Source organism: Hippichthys cyanospilos, chromosome 14 (genome assembly GCF_059441005.1).
Source record: "Hippichthys cyanospilos isolate Australia breed blue-spotted pipefish chromosome 14, RoL_Hcya_1.0, whole genome shotgun sequence".
Lineage (NCBI taxonomy): Eukaryota > Metazoa > Chordata > Actinopteri > Syngnathiformes > Syngnathidae > Hippichthys > Hippichthys cyanospilos.
The window spans coordinates 14,451,606-14,477,451 of NC_142382.1; the positions used below are offsets into that span (position 1 = coordinate 14,451,606).

The 25,846-nt window shown below is 38.3% G+C and overlaps 1 protein-coding gene across 2 annotated transcripts; it reads left to right on the forward strand.

Moving 5' to 3' along the window:
- Nucleotides 1-658: 658 nt before the first annotated feature.
- On the forward strand, nt 659-25,715 carry ldlrap1b (low density lipoprotein receptor adaptor protein 1b). 2 transcript variants are annotated; one of them, XM_088433748.1, is made up of 10 exons: nt 659-931; nt 10,324-10,466; nt 11,909-12,021; nt 14,959-15,073; nt 15,509-15,581; nt 18,831-18,926; nt 20,476-20,609; nt 21,830-21,864; nt 24,353-24,384; nt 24,745-25,715. In XM_088433748.1, exons 1-10 carry the CDS (start codon nt 847-849, stop codon nt 24,789-24,791), a joined length of 873 nt encoding a protein of 290 aa, XP_088289874.1. In that variant the 5' UTR covers nt 659-846; the 3' UTR covers nt 24,792-25,715. The 2 variants fall into 2 exon arrangements, with proteins under 2 accessions (XP_088289874.1, XP_088289873.1); XM_088433747.1 differs by lacking the exon at nt 24,353-24,384 and having other exon boundaries at nt 666-931.
- Nucleotides 25,716-25,846: the final 131 nt, after the last annotated feature.

The window sequence follows — 25,846 nt, forward strand, 5'->3', positions numbered from 1 at the left end:
GTGTGCTAAATTTTAAACCTAAGAGCAAGAGCAATAGTGACGTCATTTTCCTTGACAGCAAGTGGCAAAATGGCTGCCCCCTGAGAGTAAACCGAAATGTATGAATATTGTTGGTAATTTCATATTCCCCAAAAAGTAATAATGCAGTACTTAGAATGTAATGGTAATGCTAGTGTTTCGCACAAAAAATATTATTGTGAAAATAATAGTGTGAAGATGTGTTGATTTCTTAAAGGAATACAGAACGTATTCATGTATTTTTAGTTGGAGAACGTTAATATTTTGCCAATAATTAACTTGATTGTAAGAGGCAAAATGTATTTTTAACGTATTATTTTTTGAGCGTGAAAAATGGTACTCTAATTAACTGCGAACAAATTATAACCTTTTTACTACTGAAAATAGCTAAATAAGATTATAGATTATAGCATCCCTTCAGCAGAATTTTAATATTTTCCCTAGATCTCTCTTTTTTTTAGCAAAAGTAACTGTCGTGCAGACAAGTTATTATTACATCTCTGGCGAATATTATTTAAGTTTGTAAACGTGTGCCCAATGATGCTGTCTTCGATAAGCACCGCCCGCCCAGCACGGGAGCGTCCCCAATACAAGCGCTTCACTCACGTTTTCTTACGATCGGACGTCACGCATATTATTGGCTCGATTTACATATGTAACACCGCCCAGGGGGCAGAGCATGGTAATCCACAGTCGATTGAACAACGGTGCGGAAAGGACGAAAACAGATGAGAAAAGTTCAGGAAGGCTGCTGTTTCAAAACGGGTGAGGTGTTTCGACACACAGTGTACGGCTTGTTGGGGGTTTGCCCCACTTCTGCTCCGCGCCATGGACGCTTTGAAATCCGCTGGAAGGGCGATAATACGAAGCCCCAGCATCGCCAAACAGTCATGGGGTGGCGGCAGACATAAAAGTGAGTACATTTATTTTCTGTTGCGCAATTTAAGACAGCGTAAGCTTGTGCTAATTTGGCTACACTAAGCTAGCAGCAGATAAAGGTCTACCGGCGCGTGCCTTAAATGTTACACTTGTTGGGGCAACTTGAAGTCAACGCGGTGAATGCCTGACAGCACGTGGAAGTTAAATTGTATAAGAATGAAACTTGATTGACCAGTTTAAGTCGGGAATGCGTACATTTGCGCGTGAACTTGACCTGGACTCAGTGACAGCAACGTCCCGCTTTCCCATAATGGACACGGAGAGTGGAGAGCGGGTTAAATGATCCTACCCGTCCAAATCTCTCACGAGCTGAGTATCGTTTCTTGTTTTCCCCAACGTGGAGCTCTAAAATGTCTTCAGAACTCCTGCGGTCCTGTGTGAAAACCCGGTGTGGTCTGCCACGTCACGTCTGAGATTTACAACAGAGGTAAAGGCTCGGGAATTAGTGGTCGAATTTCTGGCAAGGCTGTACAATCCTAGCAACCCACTGTTGCTAGGCGATGCACTGTGTGAAACTAAAATGAATGTGAGTCAATTCCAAGTCTCTTTTGCCCCTTTATAAGTCAGGGATTCAATTGGCGTGAAAGGCAATTTCTGATTTTTCACCAGTGTGTTTGTTTTTGCATGATCACGAATGCACGTAGCTGCCTCCAGTGACACAATGAGGGATGTCCCCATCATGACCCCCCCACCCCCCATGCATTTGACACGGAGATGTCACAAGTGCCACACCGTGCAATCAATGCTTTGTTTTAAATAGAAAATGTGCAATTCCTGAAGAAATTGCCGAAAAACACTGAAGGGAGAGGCGTTGAATGGTGGAATGATGGGGAATGTTTGACTGGCTTGAATCTGTGAAGTATTCTGAATATTACAAAGTTGTAAAAGTTTGAATCGACAGAATAATTTGGAAGATACAAGGATAAAAAATGAAAAAAGTGGAATTGTGGGAACCTTTTGAATTGTGGGAAGAGAAAAATGGAATTCATTGAATGGCGGGAGTCGGGGTTGAGTCAATGCGATTTTGGGTGTGGAAAACAGTAAATTGTGGGAAATCTGTAAATATTTAGAATGAGGAAAATGGAAGCAGCCATCGCACAATTAATGTATCAGATAAACCGTGAATGAGTTGGAACGTGTAAAAAACAGGTGGAATAAAAAAAAAAGGAATAACGTGTGCTTTTGCCTTCACACTATAATGACACTGATGCAAGCTCAGCAGGTATCATACACATCTAAACAGGACAGCAGCCAGAGTTCTGCCATAAATGCTTTTTCATCCTCAGAGGAGATTGGTGACCCATGAAGCTTTGCAAGCAGATTTGCTGCAGCACAAAACAAAGTATTGGGCTATTTTTGAGGGTAAAATGATTGAATGAAAATATGAGCAATGCATTTTGCTAGTATAGTCACAAACTGTTTCTTGACATGGATGCAAATAGCACAACTCCAGGTGATGAGTTGTGCATTTTCTATGTGTCAAGAACTTGGCTTAGAACGAGACACTTACTGGATTTCTGGCCACAGAAAATGGCAAAAAATGCATTTTTTTTTTTTTTACTGAAAGGTAATTACTGTAAAACCCAAACAATATGTCTGAAAATAGATTATATGATTTCATAGAAACCAGCGAGCATCTGTTGGGATTTCGCACAAACACGCAGGAGAAGGCAAGAGACGTTGCTTGCTAGACAACTACAGTATTGTAAGGAAACAGCATTGCCGAGTTTCCAGTTCTCTCCTGGGACTACGTGTAAGCCAAAAAAAGGCCTACCAAGAAGACTAAAAACATCACGTCACATGCCAATGACATGCTGCAAAGGCCAATTATATTCCAAATATTACATTAATGCCAATACTATGGCCATAGATTATTTTTGTTTTGAAATTGGTCTTCGTAGCGGTGGTTGCTACCAGCTGGCTTTACTCCCCGCCCGTGACTCCCATTTTTATTACACCACATTTATACCATCATCAACACACCGCCACTAAAAAAATATTTTAGGACGCTATGAAACTGCTAGTCAATTAGGCTGTCATTGTATGATACAGCACACGTCTTCAGCGTTAGTGCTTGCTGCTTACTGTATAGCGCGCGTGGTGCATTCAAATGTAGTCGGACATTTCAAACTCCCAACATAGGCTTTCAATGCATTCGTTAAATGTTAACCGCAAATGTCTAAATAATTTAGGCGTCCTATCAATCTATAAAGGCTAACATTAAGGAGAATGATGGGGTTGATATTGCTTTCATATTTTACTTAATTATAATAAATGGTCCTTTCTAGTACAGTGCTTCTCTATTATATTTTACAAAGCTCTCCCTAGGAAAGAGAAAACATTTTACCCCTCCCCCACTTGCCCCGCCGACTATAAATAAGATTATTATCTATAAAAATTGTTTGTTTACCTAAAACTGCATCCTTTTAACATTGACACAAGGATAAAGCAATTTAAAAAAACTTTCAACAACTGTTAAGTACTTTTTTTTATTTATTTATTTTTTTAAACAGCATTTATACAGGTTAAAAGTTGAATTTGGAGAACATTGATCTAGCAACTCCAGTGCTTGGTATGTTAATGAATCAAAATGAAGAATATACCTAATTATAAGATCATTTACTACAAAAAACCCCAGGACATTTAAAGTAGTCCCTTCTAAACAGGTGTAAAACTCTGAGCAGGAATAATATTCATGCTGTTTTGTTTCATTTTCACCATTCAGGAAGCTGCGTGTGAAATTAGTTAGTTCCCAAAGTTGATTTTTCTGCTGTGAGGCAATGTGCAAAGAGTTTTATTTTATTTTATTTTATTTTATTTTATTTTGGTGATTCAGTTTTCGGCCAAATATTTGTCACTTTGTTTCACTTAAACAGTTTCTTTTCGGTGCATCCTCAAAAACAATATAGTCAAAGTTGAGTTTAACATCTTGTCTTGGCCCTCGGCAAGTGTTCCAGTTTCTCGCGCCCCCTCTGCAAAATTAATTGCCCATCCCTGCCTTACCAACTGCTTTCGCTCGACTGTTGAATCAGTTATCAAAATAGGAGGCAAAATATGGTTGCTTCAAGCGTTTTATTTTTTGTTACTTCGAGTTAATGTTTGCCATAAAAGTGACACAGAAGGAAATTACACATTGTATATTGAAACACCTGAAACGTTCAGTCAAATCACACTTGCTTTATTGATTTTTTTTGTTTGTTTTTCTTTTGTTTTATTGCTTTAAATGAATAACCCCTTGAGATGATCATCTTATTTTTAAGAGGGTTCTTCCAACACATACAAATAATGCCATGTCAATTACATATTAACAATCAAGAGACAATTTGATAGTACGGAGTAGTGTAAAACTCTACAACGAAACCAGCATGTGCAAAAAAATTCCCGAGTGGAAAAAAAAATCCATGCATTGAAGCCTTTCCCTCTCCTCATACAGTTAAAAATCCCCGTTGCATAATACAAAATGTTTTTTTTTTCTGCATTTGCGTTGCACTGAAATTCACTACGGCAAAAGCAAGCCTGCAGGAAAAGTCTAGCTTGGTTTATACTTGGCGCATGTTTTGCAACATATAATTCTGGGAGCGTCTTTTCCCCCTCAGTCAGACGGTATTCTCCCCTACTATGGATGCCAGTAAATTGACTCTACAGCATACAAACAACACTACTCTATAACAGAGGTAGAAAATCGTAGTAGATTCAAACGATTCTAGATTATTCCAAGCGTTTTTAAACAGACTCCATCTCTTCCCAATGTGGTGCTCGCCAGGAGTTGTTTACAGTATTTAGATCATGATATCACCTTTTCAGACGAATCATAAAGGTGTTTGTACTGGCGAACTAGTTTGACTGCCATGTTGTCTGCTTGTGAAGAAATTCCGGAAGATAAGCGTTGCGGAGAATCTGGTCCGTGCGGACGGGCGTGCTTGCTGCTATAACGTCATTTTGACGCGTGCAGCCGCGCGGAGCTTAAACCAAGCCAACACTTGAAGACAGGATAAAAGTAATAAAGATGAGAGATGGATGAAGCAGAGTCATTATTTAAAAAAAAAATGATGTATGAAAATGAATGCTTATTGTAGATTTAGCAAATAAACTTTTTTTTTTTAAATGTTGGATGGTTTTGTTTTTAACTTCAGTCAGATTGTAGATTGCACAACACGTTTATGTTTACGTCCGATAATCGTTGATTTGCTCTAGTGGAAAGTCCAGTTGTGAATATGATTGACTGCAATTATGTTTTTGTTGTAGAGGAGTTCAACTGTACATACAGTATACGATATATGTGCCATACGATGCACATGGTTTTAATGATCTCTTCTCTTTGCTTAGGGGTAGTTACATGTCCTGAATAGAAAATGGTCAGTCATAAAAGAGGCAGTTTGTTGCACCTCACACCGCACCTGCTTTTTTACTTGTTTTGGTAAAAATGTCATTTTTGAGGGTGTCACTATTTCTAATGTACAATATTGTTGTGTCTTGCAATTTGAGACAAAGTTTTGGATTGAATAAGATTTTTTCCACTCTATCCCTCCTCTATTTTGTGTGGGCCTGGCCTTACCAGTCGACCAAATTCCCTTCTCTGGCATCCATCATCACTGCATTCCTTGTTTCCAGCTCTCCGTGGGACCGTAGCAAATTGAAATATTGTTTGAAATGCACGGCACTGAGTTATCTTGTAATGTTATTTTTCCCTTGTTTGACGCTTTTGCCACGGTCACATTCAGTGTTTAAAGTTAGACATATCTTATTCGTAAGAAATGCTTTTTTTTTTTCTTTTTAAAGAATAGCAACAAAAACAACAACAAAAAATCTCACTCATCTGACTGGTGAGCTTTTTTTTTAGAAGTCCTGAAGGTTATTCATGCCATGCTTGGGGGGGGGCATCTGGTTAATGCTGTCTTAGTGCCTTTTCGTGTTAGTCAAGGTGGTCATGTTTTTCCAGTGGACAGCACAATCAAACTGCTTTCACCAAATAAGAAAGTAATTCAAGTAAGACTCATCCTTACATTTATTTTTCTCCCAAAAAGTTTCTCAAAGAACATTTTTACTCAAACATGCACACACATTCTGAAGCAGTTTAGGTTTGTACTCTAGAGTGTTGTCCTAGATATGATGGTGCTGTTATTGTGTAAAATAAAATGACAAGTGTGACGGTGACAATAGAACTGAAAAGTTTTCACCTGCATATCAGGAGCTATCAGCACATCTTAGTAGAACCTACAGTACTTGCTGGTAAAATTGTTTTTTGCATGATTTTGCGTTTTCTCTAGGCCCATTTAATAGCTTTAGGTGAGATGTGTTATGTAAGGATGATGAGGAAGAATAGAAGCTCTTGCAAATGCTATGGATGTATTTTTTAATCAGTCCTGTGGTACGAAGGGGATTTTCTTTGTGTAGTGGACACAGGAAAATTCCTGAACATAGTTAAAAAAAAAATTGTCTTTAGTCTGAAAAGTTGCAAACACCAGTCAGTGTTGCCACACCCAGAAAGATATATACACACACAGTGATTTGCAAAAGTATTCGGCCCCCCTGAAATTTTTAATCTTTTGCGACATTTCAGACTGAAAATATTTTTAAGAATCAACAACAAGCAGGACACAATAGTGAGGTGGAGTGAAATTTATTGGATATTTTAAACTTTTTATATTAAAAAAAAAAATGGAACTGAATAGTAGGGCGTGCAATATTATTCGGCCCCTTTACTTTCAGTGCAGGAAACTCACTCCAGATGTTCGGGTGAGGATCTCTGAATGAGCCAATGTTGTCCTAAGTGACTGATTATAATAAATAGAATCCATATGTGTGCAATCATGTCTCTGTATAAATGCACCTGCTATGTGATAGTCTTAGGATTCTGTTTAAAGCGCAGAGGACATCACGAAGACCAAGGAACACACTAGGCAGGTCCGAGATACAGTTGTGGAGCTGTTTAAAGGTTAAACGTTTATTTTTGGATGTATAAACAATCTTATTAGCCCATACTTTCTACCGAGATATACTGTATGTATTCACTCATTATCCTCAAAAATGCTGTCGCAGACACTAACAGATAAAATGATGACCATGAGGCTTGTGATAATTTCTGACCTACACTTGTATTATTTTGCGTACGATTATATAATCCCAACCACAAGGGAGCTTGCAGTATAATGGAAGACTTTGTGGTACAGCTAAAAGTTTTCTCAGTGCTGTGTCTATTTAAGCCTCCAGGCATCTTTCCTTTGTTTGAGTCAGAGGTTTCTAAATTAATCACTTGTCCTAATTGGAATCTAAGAAAGCTGTAATATCTTTTGTGTTGGTTGGATTGAAATGGAATGGTACAATTACAGTGCAGAGTGTATTTGTTAAAATGAAGTTAATCATATTCTAATTATCTCTGTCAGTCTCACAGGATGAGTCCGGGTGTTATTATGCACCATCTGATTAGTAAAAAAAAAAAAAAGCTGTTATGTCATAGGTGTTTGTGAGGCAATTGGAGGATGCTTTCCGCTGTTCGGCGTCAAACTGTATGATTACTGATTGACTAACGCTAGTGAATCAGTGGATGTGACAAAAACAGGAAGTGACGGATGCAAATAAACAGAAAATAAAGTAAAGCCTCGCCAATTTTGCACAGGTTGTACATCATAGTAACCCCCTGCATTTCGACGTACATTGTGTGTCTGGATGGAAGGTCGAGAAGAAGACTTTGTCACTATGGTACAGGAAAGACCGAAATAGTAAGCTATTACCGTTAGGATATGTCGACAAAGTGTAGAAAGCCACATTATGGGAAGATCTGTAATCGCAAGCATATATAGCCTACCAGGTAGGATTTCTGTTTGCTTTGCATGATAACACCGTCAATGCAATTTCCCTACAGTGAGACAAATAAAGGATTGTCTTACTCATGCATGCAGTGATTATATGAAATTAATAGCTGTTCAAAAACGAATCGTGACAGTCTCGGCCTGTGCTTTAGTCTCAGTTTTATGATTCCATGTCTTTAGATGAGGCCCAACATCCAAATTGTATCACCCAAATTGTATCGTGAAACCGCATGTTTCAATCTTTGTATTAAAAAAATACATCAAAAAGTTTCAAAGCCCACTTCAAGAAATTAAGCAAATCAGAGGCAGAAAAAAACCCCTTAAAAATACTGAAATGTTTTTTTTCTCTAACGCAATGCTTCCTTTTTTGTTTTCTCCGGAATCACCCAATCACGCGTTCTCAGTTGAGATGGTCGACAAATTAAAGGAAATGTTTGAGTACATAGCGCAACCTTTTATTTAACGGAAGGATGACTTAGTAGTGCTGTTATGTAATTGTCCAAAAAGGAATTGAATTTTACATGAACTTTTAGGTGCCAACATCATCTTTTTTTTTTCATTGAAGTTTGATCTGTGAATAACTGCTTTTGCTCTGCCTCTCTCAAACTACACATGAGTTTGTTGTTGTATTAGAGCCCATTTGAATGTGTATATATGTGGTATGAACCAGGCTGGCTGGTTGTAAAAGCGGATCAAGGTTTTTGGCAACGTGCAAGGAACTTGCGCCAGCACAAGACCACTTGACCTGATTACACTATTTGCAATCAAAGCATTTCTCTAAACATGATCGTTAGAGGAAAAACATGATGTTTTCCCACTCTAGTCTGTAAATGCAATCCCCATCCACTGAGCAAGCATTGTCCAGTTTCATGTTCACTTACTCCATGGCAGCATCACGCAGGCGAGTGGAGCTTACTGACCATCCAGCTCCAATACAGCCAGTGAACCTTTGAAGTTTGCGCTAATCGGTGCTGGAGCTGCAATGAGCTGAGAGACTGCTGCCCAGTGGGGGTGGGGAGGTTTGGGGTTTGTACGAATGCAAATGCGACCAATATTAACACGGATTATTCTCTTACTACAGGAAGCATCATGTGTTAGATTTATGCACATCTAAAATTAGAAGACAATATTTTGTTTCCAGTATATTAATGCTTTTATACAAAGAATTTTCATCACAGTAGGAGATGGCATCTAGTAGTCGTCTTCTATTTCATGTTTCCTGCACTCAAACAGTGTCTATAGGTTTGAGATCCTCTTCTATTCAAGACTAGTGGGTTCCACAGACTCTAATGTCAAGGTGATATGATACCCGTCAGACCTCATTTTGAAATATATAAGCAGGTTCAAAACTGAGCAGCCTTGTTTAGATGTCTTCTTTGGCAGTTAAGTTTCCCCAGGATACAGTTTCTAAGGCTAACCTCCATCCAACTGGCTTTGATTTCCATCCTTGGCGTCATGTTGAAGTGATATGGCTCAGTTATTTTACCGTATGTAAATCATATCATAAGAAACCGAAACCAAGGTGTTGCATACTGAGCAAATTGAGAATGTGGGGCAACAGGGCTATCCTAATAGAACATTATTAGAATTGATTAATGTTTTGAATATCTATCCATCCATCCATCCATTTTCTATAGCCGCTTATCGTCACTAGGGTTACGGGCGTGCTGGTGGCTAAGTTTCGCCAGCCTTTTTGAAACGGATTCAGATACTAGGTGAGTTATTGTTTTACAAAGCAGATGTCTGCAAATGTCTTAATTTGATTAAAAAACAAAAGATAATCAGTCGTCTTTCTTGCAGGGCTGTAGAAACAAGGGAATAATTACTGTTATTAGGATGAAATCAGAGAATTTGCACGTTTTAAAGCCATTCTAAACTTTCTATTAAAATACAGTAGTTAATTTGATAATCAATTCATTTTGATACCTCTAATACTCCACTTTGACATTGTTTTGCGAATGTTTATTACATACACAATGAGTCAATGTTGACTAGATACTGTGTAGGTCAACACATAAATGTATTTATCGCGCTCTCCATTTTTAAAGCGTTGGTACAGTGTATAAACCTGATCTCAACAGAATGTTAAATATTTTTTGTCAAAGCTAGCTTCTGACTTGTAACTGACATTCGTAGTTTAGTGTGCTAATTTAATTATAACGTGAGCAGCAATTATATCCTGTTGCATATGATAATAATTTTGATGACGTGCTCTGCACTAACAGAATATCTGCCAGGTAGGAATAACAGTGTGTGTAGCTTGTCAGATCCACTCATCTTTTAACTACACCCTGGCATTAAGACAAGTATAAACGTTCCCCACAACCACTCAAGATTTGTTTTGGCTCTGTGCGAGGATAAGATATTACAAGTCTGAGATGTTGTTCTTGCCTTCTTTTGGTTTGTGTTCTTGATGAACAGCTTGCCAAAGTCAAATGATGGCATTCTGCCAGAATATATTGATTTAAAATAAGCTGTAAAGGGGACATTCAGGAAGAGAAATAGTAAATAAACTAGACTGTTAAAATTGTGTTTTATCTGTGGTTTTCATTGGTAGAACTTCCAGAGAATTGGACAGACACAAGGGAGACCCTTCTGGAGGGCATGGTGTTCCAGCTCAAGTACCTGGGGGTCACAATGGTTGAGCAGCCCAAAGGAGAAGAGTTATCTGCAGCTGCTGTCAAGAGGATAGTGGCCACAGTGAGACGATGCACGCACACATACCTGCACATGGACGCTCCATGCAGCACACGTTACATGACATGCATGAGGATCATGATCGTTTGGGAGTTCAAATACCTAGTTATTATGCACATTTGAGCTCAGCCACAAAACACAAAAGAGAACACCAGCCAAGACGTCCCAATACAACAATAATTTACCTTAGCCCGTAGCTCCCTTCTATCGCGGATGGCCGGCTGCATGAGTTATTGTTGCCTGTTAATCCTTGGGTGTCAGGACTGCTGTCCTGCATTCTACTTGACTGAAAAGAGTTGTGTGTTCATTTATGTTTATTTTTTTTAATGTCTACGGAAGCCTGGAGTAAGTAACTAGTATTACCACATTTGCCCAGGTTTTGTAGGTTCCTTACTATTATGCACTGAAACCAATGGCATATTGTATTTGTATTCACTCATGCTCTCGCTCATACTCTCGGCGCATGCTTCCAAAGTATGATCTCTCCGTGACGCCGTAGTGCTCGTGCTACATTCATGTCAAACCAGCAAACGGCCACTTTAAATATTCCATAGTGCGTCTATAAGGGGGGAAAAAAAATCCAAACTTTGTTGACCTACTGATAATAAATTGTGCTACATTTGCAAATAGGCAATTAGTTTACCAAAACCGAGTGAATAACCAGATGAGTCTTGCAAAGTTGTTCTTTACAGAACTGTTTTAACCTGTTCGTATCAGCTCAAGCATGAACTGCCCTTTTAAAGTCATAGCTAAACAGGGTATTGGGAGCCTTTGAGTAGTGGACCTATTGGTATGCCTCCAGTCATTAATTTTCTGCTTAACACGAGCGGGTCTGAGGGCAACAACCAATGACTGGACATTCCCCTACAGGGGTTAGAAGTAAATAACATTTATATATTTTTTATATTCAACACATAGAAAACAAGCCAAGATGTTTTTTGGCAAATGTAAAACTGTATTTGGTTTTGTCATAGACACTTGATTAAAACCAGCAAATGGCTTTGTAATGTTTTGCAGACTGATTGATTCAGTCACTTAGTGTATTTATTTATTTTGTGGCGGAATGATTTTGTGGCCTACTTTGTTTTGTTTGTCAGGGACTGTTGAAGTAATTTCTACATACTAGTAGATACATATAAGTTATTAAACAAATATGATCGTAATCAGGCTCGGGTGTAGTCAGAGAAATTGAGCTCAGGTCTCCAAAAACTGATTAATCTGTGAGCTCACGGTTCAAGAAGTGTGAGAAATCATTTAACAGCATTAACAGCATTTCAGCAATCATTAACAGCATTTCATATTTACTTGTTCTTTTTGATGGATAACAAAATTGGCTTAATGACCAAAAACATTTTAGTGTGATAAATAAAATTGCCTTTTCACAGAACTGTACAATTATGCCATGTCTTATGCATGTCTTGGTTTACTTCCTGTGTTTTGTTCAGGCTAAAGCCAGTGGTAAAAAGCTCCAGAAAATCACACTAACTGTCTCCCCTCGTGGAATCATCCTTTATGACAGTGCCTCCAACCAGCTAATAGAGAACATTTCAATTTACAGGTCAGTTTCCCGCTTCCTCTCATGCACTGACTCAATGATTCAACTGAGCGTTGCTAGTTTTTGAATACTTTGTCTCAACTTCCCTTGCCTTGACTTCACCCCTAGATTAAAACCAAAGCAGTCATCACATGCCTGTAGTACTTTGTCACTACAAGTATATTGTTGTGTGAAACGAGGTGTGATGCGCCAGTGTGTTTGTGTGTCATCAGTAAGCTCGCTCTCGCTCGGAAGCAGCATAACAGCTGTATGGCTGAGCTTTCATACAGGTGTGACTGACTGACATTCACACATTCTGTCACACCCAAGTGACACAGACATTCCTACGATTGCCATAGAAACATTTTTCCTGCCCCAGCCTGCATGATTTGAGCAGCATGACCTGAGTTGGCCTCGAGCAAAAAGATCATGCTCAATTGACTTAAGTTAGAAGTCACTTAAATTATTTTTTTTTAAGGTATCTACGTAAGAGTTCATTTTTCTCACCCCCCCAGCAAAGTTTGTTATTTTAACTTAGCTATTTTATGCTCAACTCTCAATTCTAACCGAATTTGACAGCAAATAACAGTAATACTGTAGACTATTTGATGCAGTCTAAATATCATCAATTGTCCATCAACCATTATCATCACCAATGGAAGTTTTGTCAGCCAATAAATAAAATAAATGACAACAGTGGGCAATGATGTTTCAATTCATTAGAACAGAATGCCTTTCATTGTCACTGTGCAATGAATTTGGGAGCACTACTTTGATTGGTGCATATTGGGGGAAAAAAAAATCAATGGAATAAATAGTATAGAATAGGAATAATAGATTCATTAATGGTAAATGCCGTATTTCTCTAAGTACAAGTCAACCTTGCTCATGAGTCGATATCCCCCCCTTTTACTTGAGTTATGGTGAATTTTACAGAAATGCGAGTTTAAGTCTATCGCTGACTTTAGTGATTATATAAATCATGGCTGTCCAATCAAAATGCATGGTGTGTATTAAAATGATGAAATTAGGGTACTTTTAGAGGCATTTCTGAATCGTATATTAACATACTGCTGCAGTTATGGGATGGGTGGGGGAGAAATGGCGAGGGAATGTACGTGTGGACACAAATGCGGAAACTAATGTTGCAACAATAAAATTATTTGTTGACTACTTCTCAAAGTGCCATTGAATGCCAAGAGCGTGCAAAGCAGTAATCAGAGAAAAGATGGCTATTTTGAACAAACTAGAATAAAAAACATTTTTTCAGTTACAGTATTTCACCTTTTTCAGGCATATTACTCGACGTGTTCATTCAAAGTGTTAAACGTGTCAGTAAGAATCTATAATGTAAACACTAAATAGTCATGAAAATAAAGAAACACATGAATGAGAACCTGTGTTTCAACTTTTGGCCTTTACTGTTTGTATAGTAGTTATGTGCGAGGTGGCCAGGCACACATAAGGGGAATTTCCTCTGATATGTACATGTACACACGGTCATTAGGTGTGCCACTTCAAATGTTTGGACTTGGAATTGGCTTTTTGCAACTACAGTATTATATAAACCTTGGCGTAATTGACAGCAAAGCCTTCATTTGTATGTGCAATGTGACTGCCAATGTTAGGGCATTAATGTCACAGTTTTACTACACTCCATTTATCTATATTAAATCTGCTTTCTGCAATGTTGGGCTTCTTCCAAGTAACATTTTACAAGGCAGTGTGAGAAACATCACCGTCTTGGGCTGAGATCAGGTTTATTTATACTGTAAGTGCAATCAGACACTCTGGGCTCTGTTTATTTATTTGCAGTTTATACTCTAAGTTTCTAAAGTACAACTTTAATTGACGTTTCATGCAAGTAATAGTTATGTTCTTTAACTTGAACATGACCATACCGTGTAAAAAATGGTGTGAAGTGGATGCAGCAAAGGATGTGAAAACATAAAGCTGCTTATAGACACTTTGCAATCTGAGGTTTACTTCTTTAATATTCTCTCGGAAGTAGGCTGATCAATAAAATATATTGAGCAGACTACAGTAGACACCCAATTTTTCAACACCCTCCTTGCAAACGTTGGCTTCTAAATTGTACGTAGGCTGGCTGTGGTGTTCGCAACATATTTGTTTAACTATATATATATATATATATATATATATATATATATATATACACACCACATCATCCTACTCACTATGTATGTAATATCAACAGCGGCCAGAAGCGGCACAAAAAAAAGAAAAAACACAGATCAAGCACAAACGTATGAACTGTTCAACTAAATCTTTTCCAAAACATTATTTCGGGTGCAGCCCACTTGGCCCGGTACCAGAGTTGATCCACAGACTGGTGGACCACTACATGCAATTCAAAGTAAGGAATTGAAGTCAATCTTTCACATGATACCACCTATATTTATATAGACAAAGCACACAATGTTGTGTTTGCCTTGATCGGTGAGTGTAAATGTTAAAATTACTAATTTCCTTTTCCAATTAAGATTTGGCACTGAAAGAGTTAACATTGGCTGCATAGTGCTGTGCACCATGCAGCGGAGCGGAGGCGCAACGCTGTATGTTGAATCCACAAGTATAGTTTTCTCCCTGCCTTTCATAAAGCTTAGGATGCACATCCCATGTCTTCCTATTCTGAGGATATTTGTTTGTTTACTGAAGCTGCTTGTACTGCCTGTTATGGCTGTATCATTCTTGTGAGGGTGTGAATAAGGTCGTATATATCGTCACTCTACAATGACGGAGAATTTACCTCTGACTTCCTTGGAGTAAACCAGATCCCGAGCTAACTGCGCAAAACATAACTGATGGACTTATGGAACCCACGAAAACAATAATGCACACCGTTGACTATATTGAACCCTTTGAATTGCATTGCTCAGCTAACTTTATGATCTAATTAGTGCTTTACTTGATCTTAAAATTACATGTGTTGTTTTTCAGAATATCCTATTGTACAGCAGATAAGATGCATGACAAAGTGTTCGCCTACATCGTTCAGAGCCAACACAATGAGGCACTTGAGTGTCATGCCTTCCTCTGCACAAAGAGAAAAGTGGTAAGCAATTATGACCATGTATTCTTTCAATGAAGGGTAGCTTTGTGGAGGCATTTATTTTTAAATGTTTTAAACTACCACCTTACATAGTATCATGCAAACAAGTCAAAAGTGAAGGAATTTGAGGCCTGAAACCATGTAGGGAGGATAGGTTGTCATCATTCCCTCCTTCCCTAGAGGTTCCACAACAAGTGAGCCCCACCCTCCTTTTCCTTCCCCTCACTAATTTAGTTCATGCCAAAATGCTATATAGCCTTCTAGCTCAGTGACTCTTCCTTCTTTTGAAGTGTCACGAATTTGGTGGCAGTGGTCATGTTTTGTTTACACTAAATATCAATACTGTGGATTAGGAACCCGTGAGTTAATATGTAATACTTGTCATGTGTCTTCCTTTGCTCATTTCCCTCTTATGCATGTGTGCACTTCCCCCAACAGGCACAAGCAGTAACCCTAACAGTAGCGCAGGCTTTCAGAGTGGCATTTGAATTCTGGCAGGCTGCCAAGGAAGGTATGCATGGTTTCCTCGACGACAAGAGCTGCATGATAGATGTGTGGAAATGCCTCTCTCATCTCTCCATTCTTCCTCTGGGGTTTTTCCTTTTATTTGTCGTATTGTCATTGTTTGTTTTTTTTTTTAACCAATATATGTTGACGTCACATTTTATTGTGGCTACATAGAGCAAGTACACTAAGGCCTTGTCTACATGTAACCGTCTTATTTAAATCCACATAGTCTCCCCCTCAATAATTGTTTTGTTGATTTAACGAAATCACGTCTATACGAATCCAGCACAGTGTGGTTTCATTCACTTACAAGCATGCCAAGTCGCTAGGCGGCAGTAGTGTCACCAAATTCTGCCCACATCTGAAAGAACTTCGACCTCTGACGTGTCCAATCGGAAAGAACTTACGCCTCTGACGTCACAAGTAGCTGCATCTTTGGCTTGAAAAAAACTAGCACGATGACGCAAATCTCCGGTTTAAGCTGGTCACACGCAACCGCAAAATAGGAGGCTTGGGCAAATCTCCATTTTGGCTGGAAGTTTTGAAACATTTCGTTTTGTTGGGGGGGAGCCCGGCTAGGTGTAGTAAGATAGGGCAAAACAGAGACATTTACTGCCAGTTTCCAAGAACCGCGGCTACGTGTAGACAAAGTCTAAGTATACCAACGTATATTCACACACTCAGATGATGTGCAGTTGTGCAATCTGATATTGCGGAACCAAATAGCTTGCCATAACAAAAGTGACAATGCTCAGTTTTGATGACACTGTCAAATTGAAGAAGAACCTTTTTAGTTGCTGTGGTTCCCGCACTCGACTTAATATGTTGTCAAATTGGGTTCAGTTCCTACTGGCTGAGCTTGTGAATTTGAGTTTAAATGCTTATACATTGGTCTTAATGTTCCCGCAAGTCATCAGTCCAGGATATACAGTAGTCTGCCTTTTGGCCAAGACAGCTGGGAGAGGCTGCATTTATGACCCTGACCAGGATATCAGTAATAGATAAATGGCAGAACCTTTTCAGGTTTTTATGATTCACATATGCAAAGAAACTGTCCATAAAATTTGATCTTCTTTGAGGGTCATATCACAGCAAGGTCACATACCAGTTGAGAAGATTTAATTTTATTTTCAATGTGCCTCTCCATCTAAAACGATTGACTATGGTTTCCTGTTTTCCACACCACTTGAGGGTCTTCAGCAAATTGACAATGGCTACCTAGATTAAAATGGCTCCGAGCTATATGCACACAGACTCATTAGACATATCTCTGCATGGTCATGCAGTTTAGTCGGACATCACTGCAAATGTTTTTGCAATGGCAGTGGTAGTTTGGGTAGGATAGACAAAATTTGGGAACGCCCACGGTGCAAGTATAACTGGCAAACCAAAACATACATTGTGCAAGCAAAAACAGATAGACAAAAGCTACGGTAGTATAGCAAAGTAACATTAAAAGTAGCTTTATTCTTTAAAAAAATACTCAAAAGTAAAAAGTTTGTTGCTTCAATAATGTGAATAATACCAGGAAAACATAGTTGCTTAAGGCTATAGATATCACAGATCCATTTTTACTGGACTGGCAATGAATTAGCTAACAATTCAGCATTATTGTATGTATTTCACATTCATTTTAACTGGGATGGTAAAGAATGAGTTATGTAAATCTAAAGGAGAATCCACCACAGTATATAGTAAACATGTTCCAAAAAAATCAATTCACAAAAGAATCAGTATTTACTACAATTCAGAATTGATATTCAGAATTGATTTACAATATACCAAAATTGTTTTTATACATCAAAACAAAACAAATCCTCTTCCTGTCAGCTTTAATGGAACTTAATGGCCTAACGCACACTGCTAAGGGAGGAAAAAATATATCACAGGGCTTACGGCATGCTGCGAAGGCCAACTTTGTTGTGCGATACAACGCGAGCCTCCATCATTATCGCTAGCCACTAACTACAGTATGTGGTAAAATCAAATGCAGTCGGACATTTTAAAGTTGGACAGAAAAGTGGTCGATCCATTCATTTTACGTTAATAACTTTCTATCAATGTATAAAAGCTGACATTTATCAAGAAGAGTGAAGGGAGTGAAATTATTTTATAAAAATTAATTGGTCTATCAAGTCAGCGATAATCACAATACCTAATCAAATAAGGCCTTCACTTTTCATTCTATTGGATGGTATGTCAAATAAAGACGAGAGGAGCAGTTGTGGCTCTTTTGCGTTTTTTTTTCTTTCCTTGTCAAATGTCTTCATTTGTCATTCTGTCTTGTAAAGCAGACAAGCATAGATCATGATGATTCTTTGCATATCCATAGAGTGAAACAGAAATTGTCAATCAATTTTGCATAAAAATTGTATTCGAATTCTAATGGCAGACCAAAGAATCGACTCATAGCATGCGACATTCAATGCTTACCACCTCTAGTATGTAGAATATGGCTACCCACTGCTGCCCCAATAAGTGTCAATCAAAAAAAACATGGTTTTCTGTTAACTCACAATCCTCAACTTTACCTATTCATTCAAACTTTCAGCGGTTTGAATAGCAAACTATTATTGACAGATCATTCGTCAAGCAGCTGAAGTTACAGCCTCAAGCGAAGGTGGGCACAACAGGCTTAATCTGCCACTTCCTTTCTGCATAGAATACACCCAAGCAGGAGATTTCTTTCATTGTGTACTGTATACACAGTTATTTTTATTTGCCAAATCAACCCTCCCTTTCATAGTGTGGGCACATGTGCATGCACCCTTCTGAACATGGCAGACAATCAAAACGGCTGTGTAAGGAGGGCGTCAAATGTGCAGCCCTTCTTTTCACAGAGCTTGGAACATTTATCAGTTGTGCTGTAGTAAACCTTACCAGATGAAGATGTTTGGCACAGGCCACTTTGTGTTACACAGATGCCCTTTCTGTTGAATTTACTGTAGATGCTGCAACCACTATTGCATGTACCGCATGTCGTTATTTTGTGTGACAGGCCAGTTTCTCACATTTCAAGAAAACTAAGTAATCTAATTGTATCAGATAATTGTTACTACTTACTTGTTCAAACATATTATTGAATGAGAGTTTGGTGGAACATTTCATTACCCCCCCAAGCCCCCAAATGAGTACACAGTAGCACAATCCCCCCTTTGTTACAGTTTTCTTGTCATAGCTCATGGCCTTTTCTATAACTACATTCTGTCTCTTTGTCCTCACTCTTTGGTCCCCTGTGTTCCTGCATACGTAGACAAGGAGAAGCGAGTGAAGTCTGGTTCAGATGGTGAAGGACTCAACAGCACCCAGTCAGAAAACTCAGTGAGCCTTGGCAGCCTGAAGGGAGGAGGTCAGTCATGTCACAGAATATTATGCCATCCGCAACAGAAATCAGCTGCTTGTCAAATGTTGGCTTTGATTAAGGCCTAGAGTTCAGCTAACATCCTGGGTCTTTCTTGCTCCTCGATATCATTGTTACACACATGACATTAAAGGTGAATGTATGTGATGACATTGGGTGTTAGGATGCTTTGTTTTATTTAGAACTATCTATTATTAGATGATACTCAATTTGTTTACCAACCAGGGGTAGTGGTACTAGAACTACCCGATAGTTGCTGTGACCTCATTGTTCATACGTTTGATTCTATTTGCCATGCCTTGTAAACAGGAAGTTATTGACATGTCATTGAGCTGGACATCCTTCAAGGCATCATTAGCTGTAGCTATTGTCCTAGCTGAGATAAGGCATATCCTGCTGCCAATTGCACAATGGCTGTGCACCCATCCACTTGCATACATGTGTGCATGTCCTTTTCCTGTCACATTGTGTACATCAAATATTAAATGCTCCCCCTTTCTTTGATCCATTTGATAGCAGAGGTTTCAGCTTGATGCAAGTCCAGAACTATCTGACATTAGCTTTGTAGTCATCCTTTCAACCAAATAGCCCCAAGCTAGATAGGGATTTCTGAAATTTAAGCGTATAGGATTTTTTTTTTTTTTTCCCCCATGGGTGAAAGCTTTTGGATTCTAATGTATTATGCCTCTAAGCAGGCAGTGCTGCTGTGGAATAGATTCTTGTAAATACAATTGGCATCATTTGTACATGGCTGAAGCCTTTCTGCGTGTAATGGCACAGATTGAGCACAGCTCAGCATTGGAGCCATCACAAGGTTATATTTATGCCCTCTTTACTTTGCCCGATCACGCTCCAGGCCAAAGAGTTAGCGAGACCTGGGGTTACTGAAGCCGCTTTTGCCATGAAATACTATACACTCCTGGCAACTAAACAACAGCTCTGTGTTTTCTCTGTCACCCAATCCCACCTTAACAAATTACAGGTCTATCAGCAATAACACTTTCTAAAGAGGAGATTTCTGTGAATACTTTACGGCCATATGTTACAACCCCATTCTAAAAATGCAGACAAAGTAGAGAAATTGATTTGACTTGTATTCTACAGGCACACAACTTGGGTTCTTGTTACAACAAAAGGCAGGTTATTATCGGGTGGTTACCTCAAGATATTTTGATGGAATAATTGTATTGCGCTAAACAATTGCTTTCGAGTGGTTTCAACCGTTCTCAATGGACACATTAGCTTAAAGAGGGCTCAAATATCAGGGTTGACACATTAATCAACTGGTAGGTGCATCTCATTATAGATTAGTGCTGTCAATGAGGGGTTTTCAAGTTCACTTATCACATTATGCAACTACAATGAAATCCATTTGATGCTTAATGAATAGAAGTCAAACTTCACATACATACAATGAAGCTTCAACACGATTTGGAATACACTGCTATTTATGTTTGCATAAGTGCAATAGTATCTAAATAAAGGTGTGTGGGAAAAATACTGTCTGTTCAACTTTGTTTTTTTTTTTTTCTTCCAGAGATAGCTACAACCAAACTCCTAGATTTGGCAGAAGGGGCCAATGTAACGTTGGTCCACTCAGGAACAATTCAAACTGATTTGAATTCCTTCACGGTGCATAATCATGCAACTGAGAACAACAATACAGTATGGGTAAGCCAGCAGTTCACTTAGTTTCCGACACGATCATGGAATACTACACAATAATTTGATATTGATAAAAAGGAAACTGTACTTACAGAGGGGAAGTTTGCATTGTTGTTCTGCTTTTACAGTGGGAAATTATTCACAGTCCTTTTTTGTTCCACATTTTATTTTACGGCCTTATTCAAAAATGTATTGCGTTTATAGTGTGCTTAATGTTCTTTTTTTCCACAAAAAATGATCAATATTAAGCATCAGACCTGTTCTAAAAAAAAAAAAAATAATAAAATGTCACTTTTTCTCAAACACTAGTAATTATGAATAAATATTTGTCCCCAAAAAATATTCAATATTAAGCGTCCTGTTTTAGAAATTACAGTAGAGATCTGCTCATAAAAATAAATGATTAACTTAATTAGGAATTAATATTTGTCAACAAAAGAATAATCAACATAAAGCATTCTCAAAAAGAAACAATTATAAATCAATTTTTGTCTACTGAAATATTCAACCTAAAGTGTCCTCTTTCGGGAATTTAGTAGAGATGTGTTCACAAAAATAAATCATGACAGGTAACGAGGGGTGTCACATGACAAGTTGGGTTGAACTATTCTAGTATAGGGCAAAATCTGGCTTTTTACAATAAATAAAACTGTGTTTTAAGAACATACATTTTCCTGAAACAATTCAATAATCATTCCTAAAGGGCTTTTGCTTGTTTGTTGTTTTTTTTTTATTTATAATCTCGAGTACCCTCTGAAGTTCCTTCAAGTACCCCCAGGGCTACCCGTACCCCCATTTGAGAACCATACCATAGGATATTTGCACTTGACCGTTGTTATCTGGAGTGCTGCGAGTCAAATTTTGATGAGGAAAATGTATTTAATCCATTGTGGAATCTAAGGCTGTAACAACCAAATTTGGAAAACATGAAGCGGTGTGAATATTTAGCGGGCATGCAGTAGACAGAGCTGGACAATGGCCAATTGAGCACATCTCTATTCATTTGTTATTTCAAGAAGGAAAGATGACATTTCGCTTCCTCTGATTCAAAAATGAAATGTACAAGAGGTGAATGCATGCTGGTAACTTTATTGTTATAAACCAAAACCTTCAATTTGCTTTGAGTCAATGCATTGTATTGTATATGGTTTAAAAAAAAAAAAAAAGTTGACTGAACAAACACCGTTGGTGTGATTTGGAAAATAACTTTACTCTGTGTCCGACAGGAGCTTGAGGACGGCCTGGATGAAGCGTTCTCAAGGTAGACATAACTTTTAAAAAAATTATTTAGCTTTTTAACCCATTGAACATCTTGAAAACATGTTAGTACACAGCCACAGTACCAGTATTTCCAATGTCCTATGTAACTCCTATCCACAGGCTCATCTTGCAGGGCCCCAACATGTCAGACACCTTCTTCAAATTATGCTGCTATTCTCACACACTCTACACACAATGTTTCAGATTTTTTTTTTGGTAGAGACACCCATAACTAAGTTAGTTGGATCCCAAACCGAAAATAAAGTAGTACAAACTCAGGAGTACACTCAGAAATCAATGCAATTAAAATGTGCATTTATAAAATTTAGGGCTGTTAATCAACTCTGTATTTGTTTGTTAAATTTTCCCTTAATACGGTGAAATTACAATTCCTGCTCTTAGATGAAAAGGTTCTTGATTTTTTTTTCTTAATAAGAATAACTCTGTCTATTATCTAAGTGTCATCCACTTTATTTTACCCCAAAAAACTAAAGCCCTTTTAAAAATCGGCAGCTAACAGTACTGTATTGAATTTGAACTCTGAATCCTCGTTACCTTAAAGTTTTGTTTTGTTTTTCTCCCACCTAGTGGTCAATGTTTTAACTGCAATTTGTTTTGCTTGAATTGAATTTTTGCTACGTCAAAATACCCGTTTGACTCAAAGTAATGTAGGTTATATTGAGCGATTATTTGCAAGCAGCATTGCGAGCAGCGTGGTGGATGTACACATCTCTTAAAACAGGCATTGTGAATTCAGTGGAGTTTTTAAAACGGCATTTTGCTGGCAACCAAGCAGTGTACTCAGTCCTTTGCCGAAAGTAAAATGTCAGTTTCCATTTAATTGCTGTTTTATTTTCATCATATTCCCACGGTGATTCCTTGCAAGTTGTTTCTAGGGTGTAAAAATTAGAATTGCCACTTTAGAGTTTAACTCATTCACTACTAGCCCAGTAAAAATATATTTGTGATATCTTTATTGCCTTCAGTGGTAGTGAATGACTTGAAATCCACGTTAACAGAACCGTTTCAAAGTGTGCCATTGCTGTTGTTCATAAATTATTGGAATTCCTCCAGCTGGCATATGTCATCCGTAAAGTAATCTGAATAGAGCTGTGATTAATTGAACATTTTAGCCACTTTGCCTGCAAGAAAGCTATTGCAGTCATTGGGCGGTCCTCTTAGAGGTTATGCGGTATATCCCATTTTGTTTTTAAAACAGGTAGCATTATTATTATTTTTATAGACCACCCTGAAGTCATTGATTGGTTCATTTGGTGACATTTGTGATGCTTGGCAGTTTATGCAAACAAGTACCTGGAGGCAATTTTTCTTTTTGCTGTTATCAAATGATTATTTTTCTCCACACTGTAATAATGGCCCAACATCATAAATCTTCCACTCTCGGCTTAATGAGAATGCCCCTTGCATGAGCACAGATAGAACTATTCTATAATTGAAGGCTGCTTTAGCGCCCGCCTGCTTAATGTTTCTCATTAGAGCAGGTTGTTGTTGTTCGAGTGTAGGAGAAGTGTTCCTGCAAATGTTTTATTTTGATTCATCACAAGATAATCAGTCTGCTTTTGTGCAGCACATTCAAAAATCCATCAAATTATTGATGGAAATTTTGACAATTTAAATTGGGAACGTCCTGGCCTATTTTTTATTTTTTTTTTGCACCGAGTCCCTGATTTTGAGAATCTGATTTTACTGAGTCCCGATTTGATACCTTGGTAATGTATTAAATTAGTTGTGTTGAACACAACTTGAATTCCACCTGAATTCTCAATTTGCACACCCATTCAAGTCTTCACCTTCAAATATTTTCAGCAAATTCTTAACTTTTATGCTTATACATTTTTGTGCTTCCTGCCTGCTGTTATTGTAAGGCTACTTATTTTTCTGTTTTAATGTCCATCGCTTCTCATTTCTGTATACTTTTTTTGTGGCATTTTTATATTAACTGATTTTGATGTAATTTTGTTTTTAGCTGCTGCATTTGACATCTTGCAAAGGGACTATAATCAGTAAAATCGCTTTTATCTAGAATTGGCATATTTACAGAAACGCTGATTAATGAGCATTTTCCCCGGAAACAATGAAGGGGGGGAAAAAATGAAAGGTATCGGCACAATTACTGTAATTGATGTTCAAAGTTGATTAGTCATTAATCAACAAGTCCATTACTTGATTAATTGTTGCACATTTGTGGGGAACTACTTACTTTGTACTGTTGTGAGTTGTCCTGATTACAGTTGCCTTTTCGTCCAACCGATGAAACAATTTTCGTCACAAGACTGTCCTATTTGATCTTTTAATCTTTACCACGAGTGAGTTTTTGTTAAGTCTGAAGGGGAGAAATCCCAGATTCTTTTTGACACCCATTTTTCACATCTCAAATAGCCAGTGATGTGGTTTGTGCAAGTTCTTCTATTTAGAAGACGTCTTGCAGGTTACCTGACTTGTGATGTTTGCACCCCCTCCTTTTCTAGCCGCAGTTTGGATAGCTTTGAATCCTGCTCAGGTAACAGTCATTCACTGGATGCAGTGAGATCCACCCGATTGTCCCCATTCATTTATCCTTGTTTAGTCAAATTCATTCCAACTTGCCATCAACCATTAGTACTGCTCAGGACATGTCATCAATGACTCATGCGGCCAGAGAGAGAATAATCCACTCATCGTCATGCGTTCTCTCTCATTTCCCTGTTAGAGACACACTTTAGCCATGAACTTGTGTGGACATCACATGAGCCTTTCGTGACCAGTTTTAGCCTTCATCTTGTAACATCCACACAGCTCATCCTTACATGCCTATGCCTCTCTTCTTAAGTATTCTTCCACTGCTGTGTGCATTTCTAATCTTTCTGTGTCCCCCCTTCAGACTCGCTGAGTCTCGCACTAACCCCCAGGTCCTGGACATTGGGGTAAACCCTCAGGATTACACCACTGATGAGTGCCTGTCCCCGGGCAAATGGGACCAAGAAGACGCAGACTTCCCAGCACAAAAAGACTCTCCGGGGTTCTAATTGAAAGCCTCCGCCCAGATAGACCGGCAGGGAAAAAGACCAGAGCGTCGGTGGGTTCTGCGCAGCCCGTTGACCGGTTCAGACCGGCGGCTCTCAGGTGCTTCTGCAATTGGAGAAGGTTGACACGAGCAGGCTTTGCACTCAACAGGCCAAAGCAATAAAAAAAAAAAAAAAAAAAGTAATGAAACCAGTTTTTCTACAACGTGCATTTATTTGATGTTTGTTGTTCCGCTAAGTGTATTGCTTTTCACGTCTCCATATCCATTCACTATGTATTGTCCGCTTATTTTTTTTTTTTACACACACGTATAAGAGAGGAGATTGTGGATGTTTATGCAGTTTCTCATAACAGGTCAATGTCTGTGTGCTGTCATTGTTACTGTTACGAATGGAGATGTTTCACATAATGGTGAAAGTCACCAAAGCGCCAATATTCACTCATATTGGGCAAAACTAGTTACTACCTGTGTGCATCAAGGCTTTTGCCTTTTGTTGGGCAATACAAGCTTTAAGGTAAAAGTATGAATGTTAGTAAAAGTGTGTGCTAAGAGATATAAACAAATGACAATCCTATTTCCCCCCCACCCCAAATGCAATATCTATTTTTGCAGTGTACATGTATCATGTTTAAAAGCACATCTTTCATGTAAGGGAATTTAATGTCAATTATTTATGTAACTCGCTCACCCTGAATATTCAGTGCAGTAAGTACTGTTTAGAAAATAGCTTCAATTGATGTGTACCACACATGAAATGTTGATGGAACATTGAAGTCTTCATACTTCCCATGATTTAAAAAAAACAAAAACATTTTATCTCATGATAATGCTTGTTTGCTTTCTTTTTGTCATCTAGTTTGCAAACCCCGCAAGCCACTATTTCAATAAGAACCATTCAAATAATTGAAGGGCCGTGTATTATCTGTTTTTATTTGTTTTGGGGGTTTATACCAGTTAT

Excerpts from the sequence above, each read along its gene's own strand:
- ldlrap1b (XM_088433747.1), top strand. The coding sequence starts at position 847 with ATGGACGCTTTGAAATCCGCTGGAAGGGCGATAATACGAAGCCCCAGC. Across the intron at positions 15,074-15,508 it reads TCTGCACAAAGAGAAAAGTG|GCACAAGCAGTAACCCTAAC; the intron begins GTAAGCAATTAT and ends TTCCCCCAACAG. Across the intron at positions 15,582-18,830 it reads CTGGCAGGCTGCCAAGGAAG|ACAAGGAGAAGCGAGTGAAG; the intron begins GTATGCATGGTT and ends CTGCATACGTAG.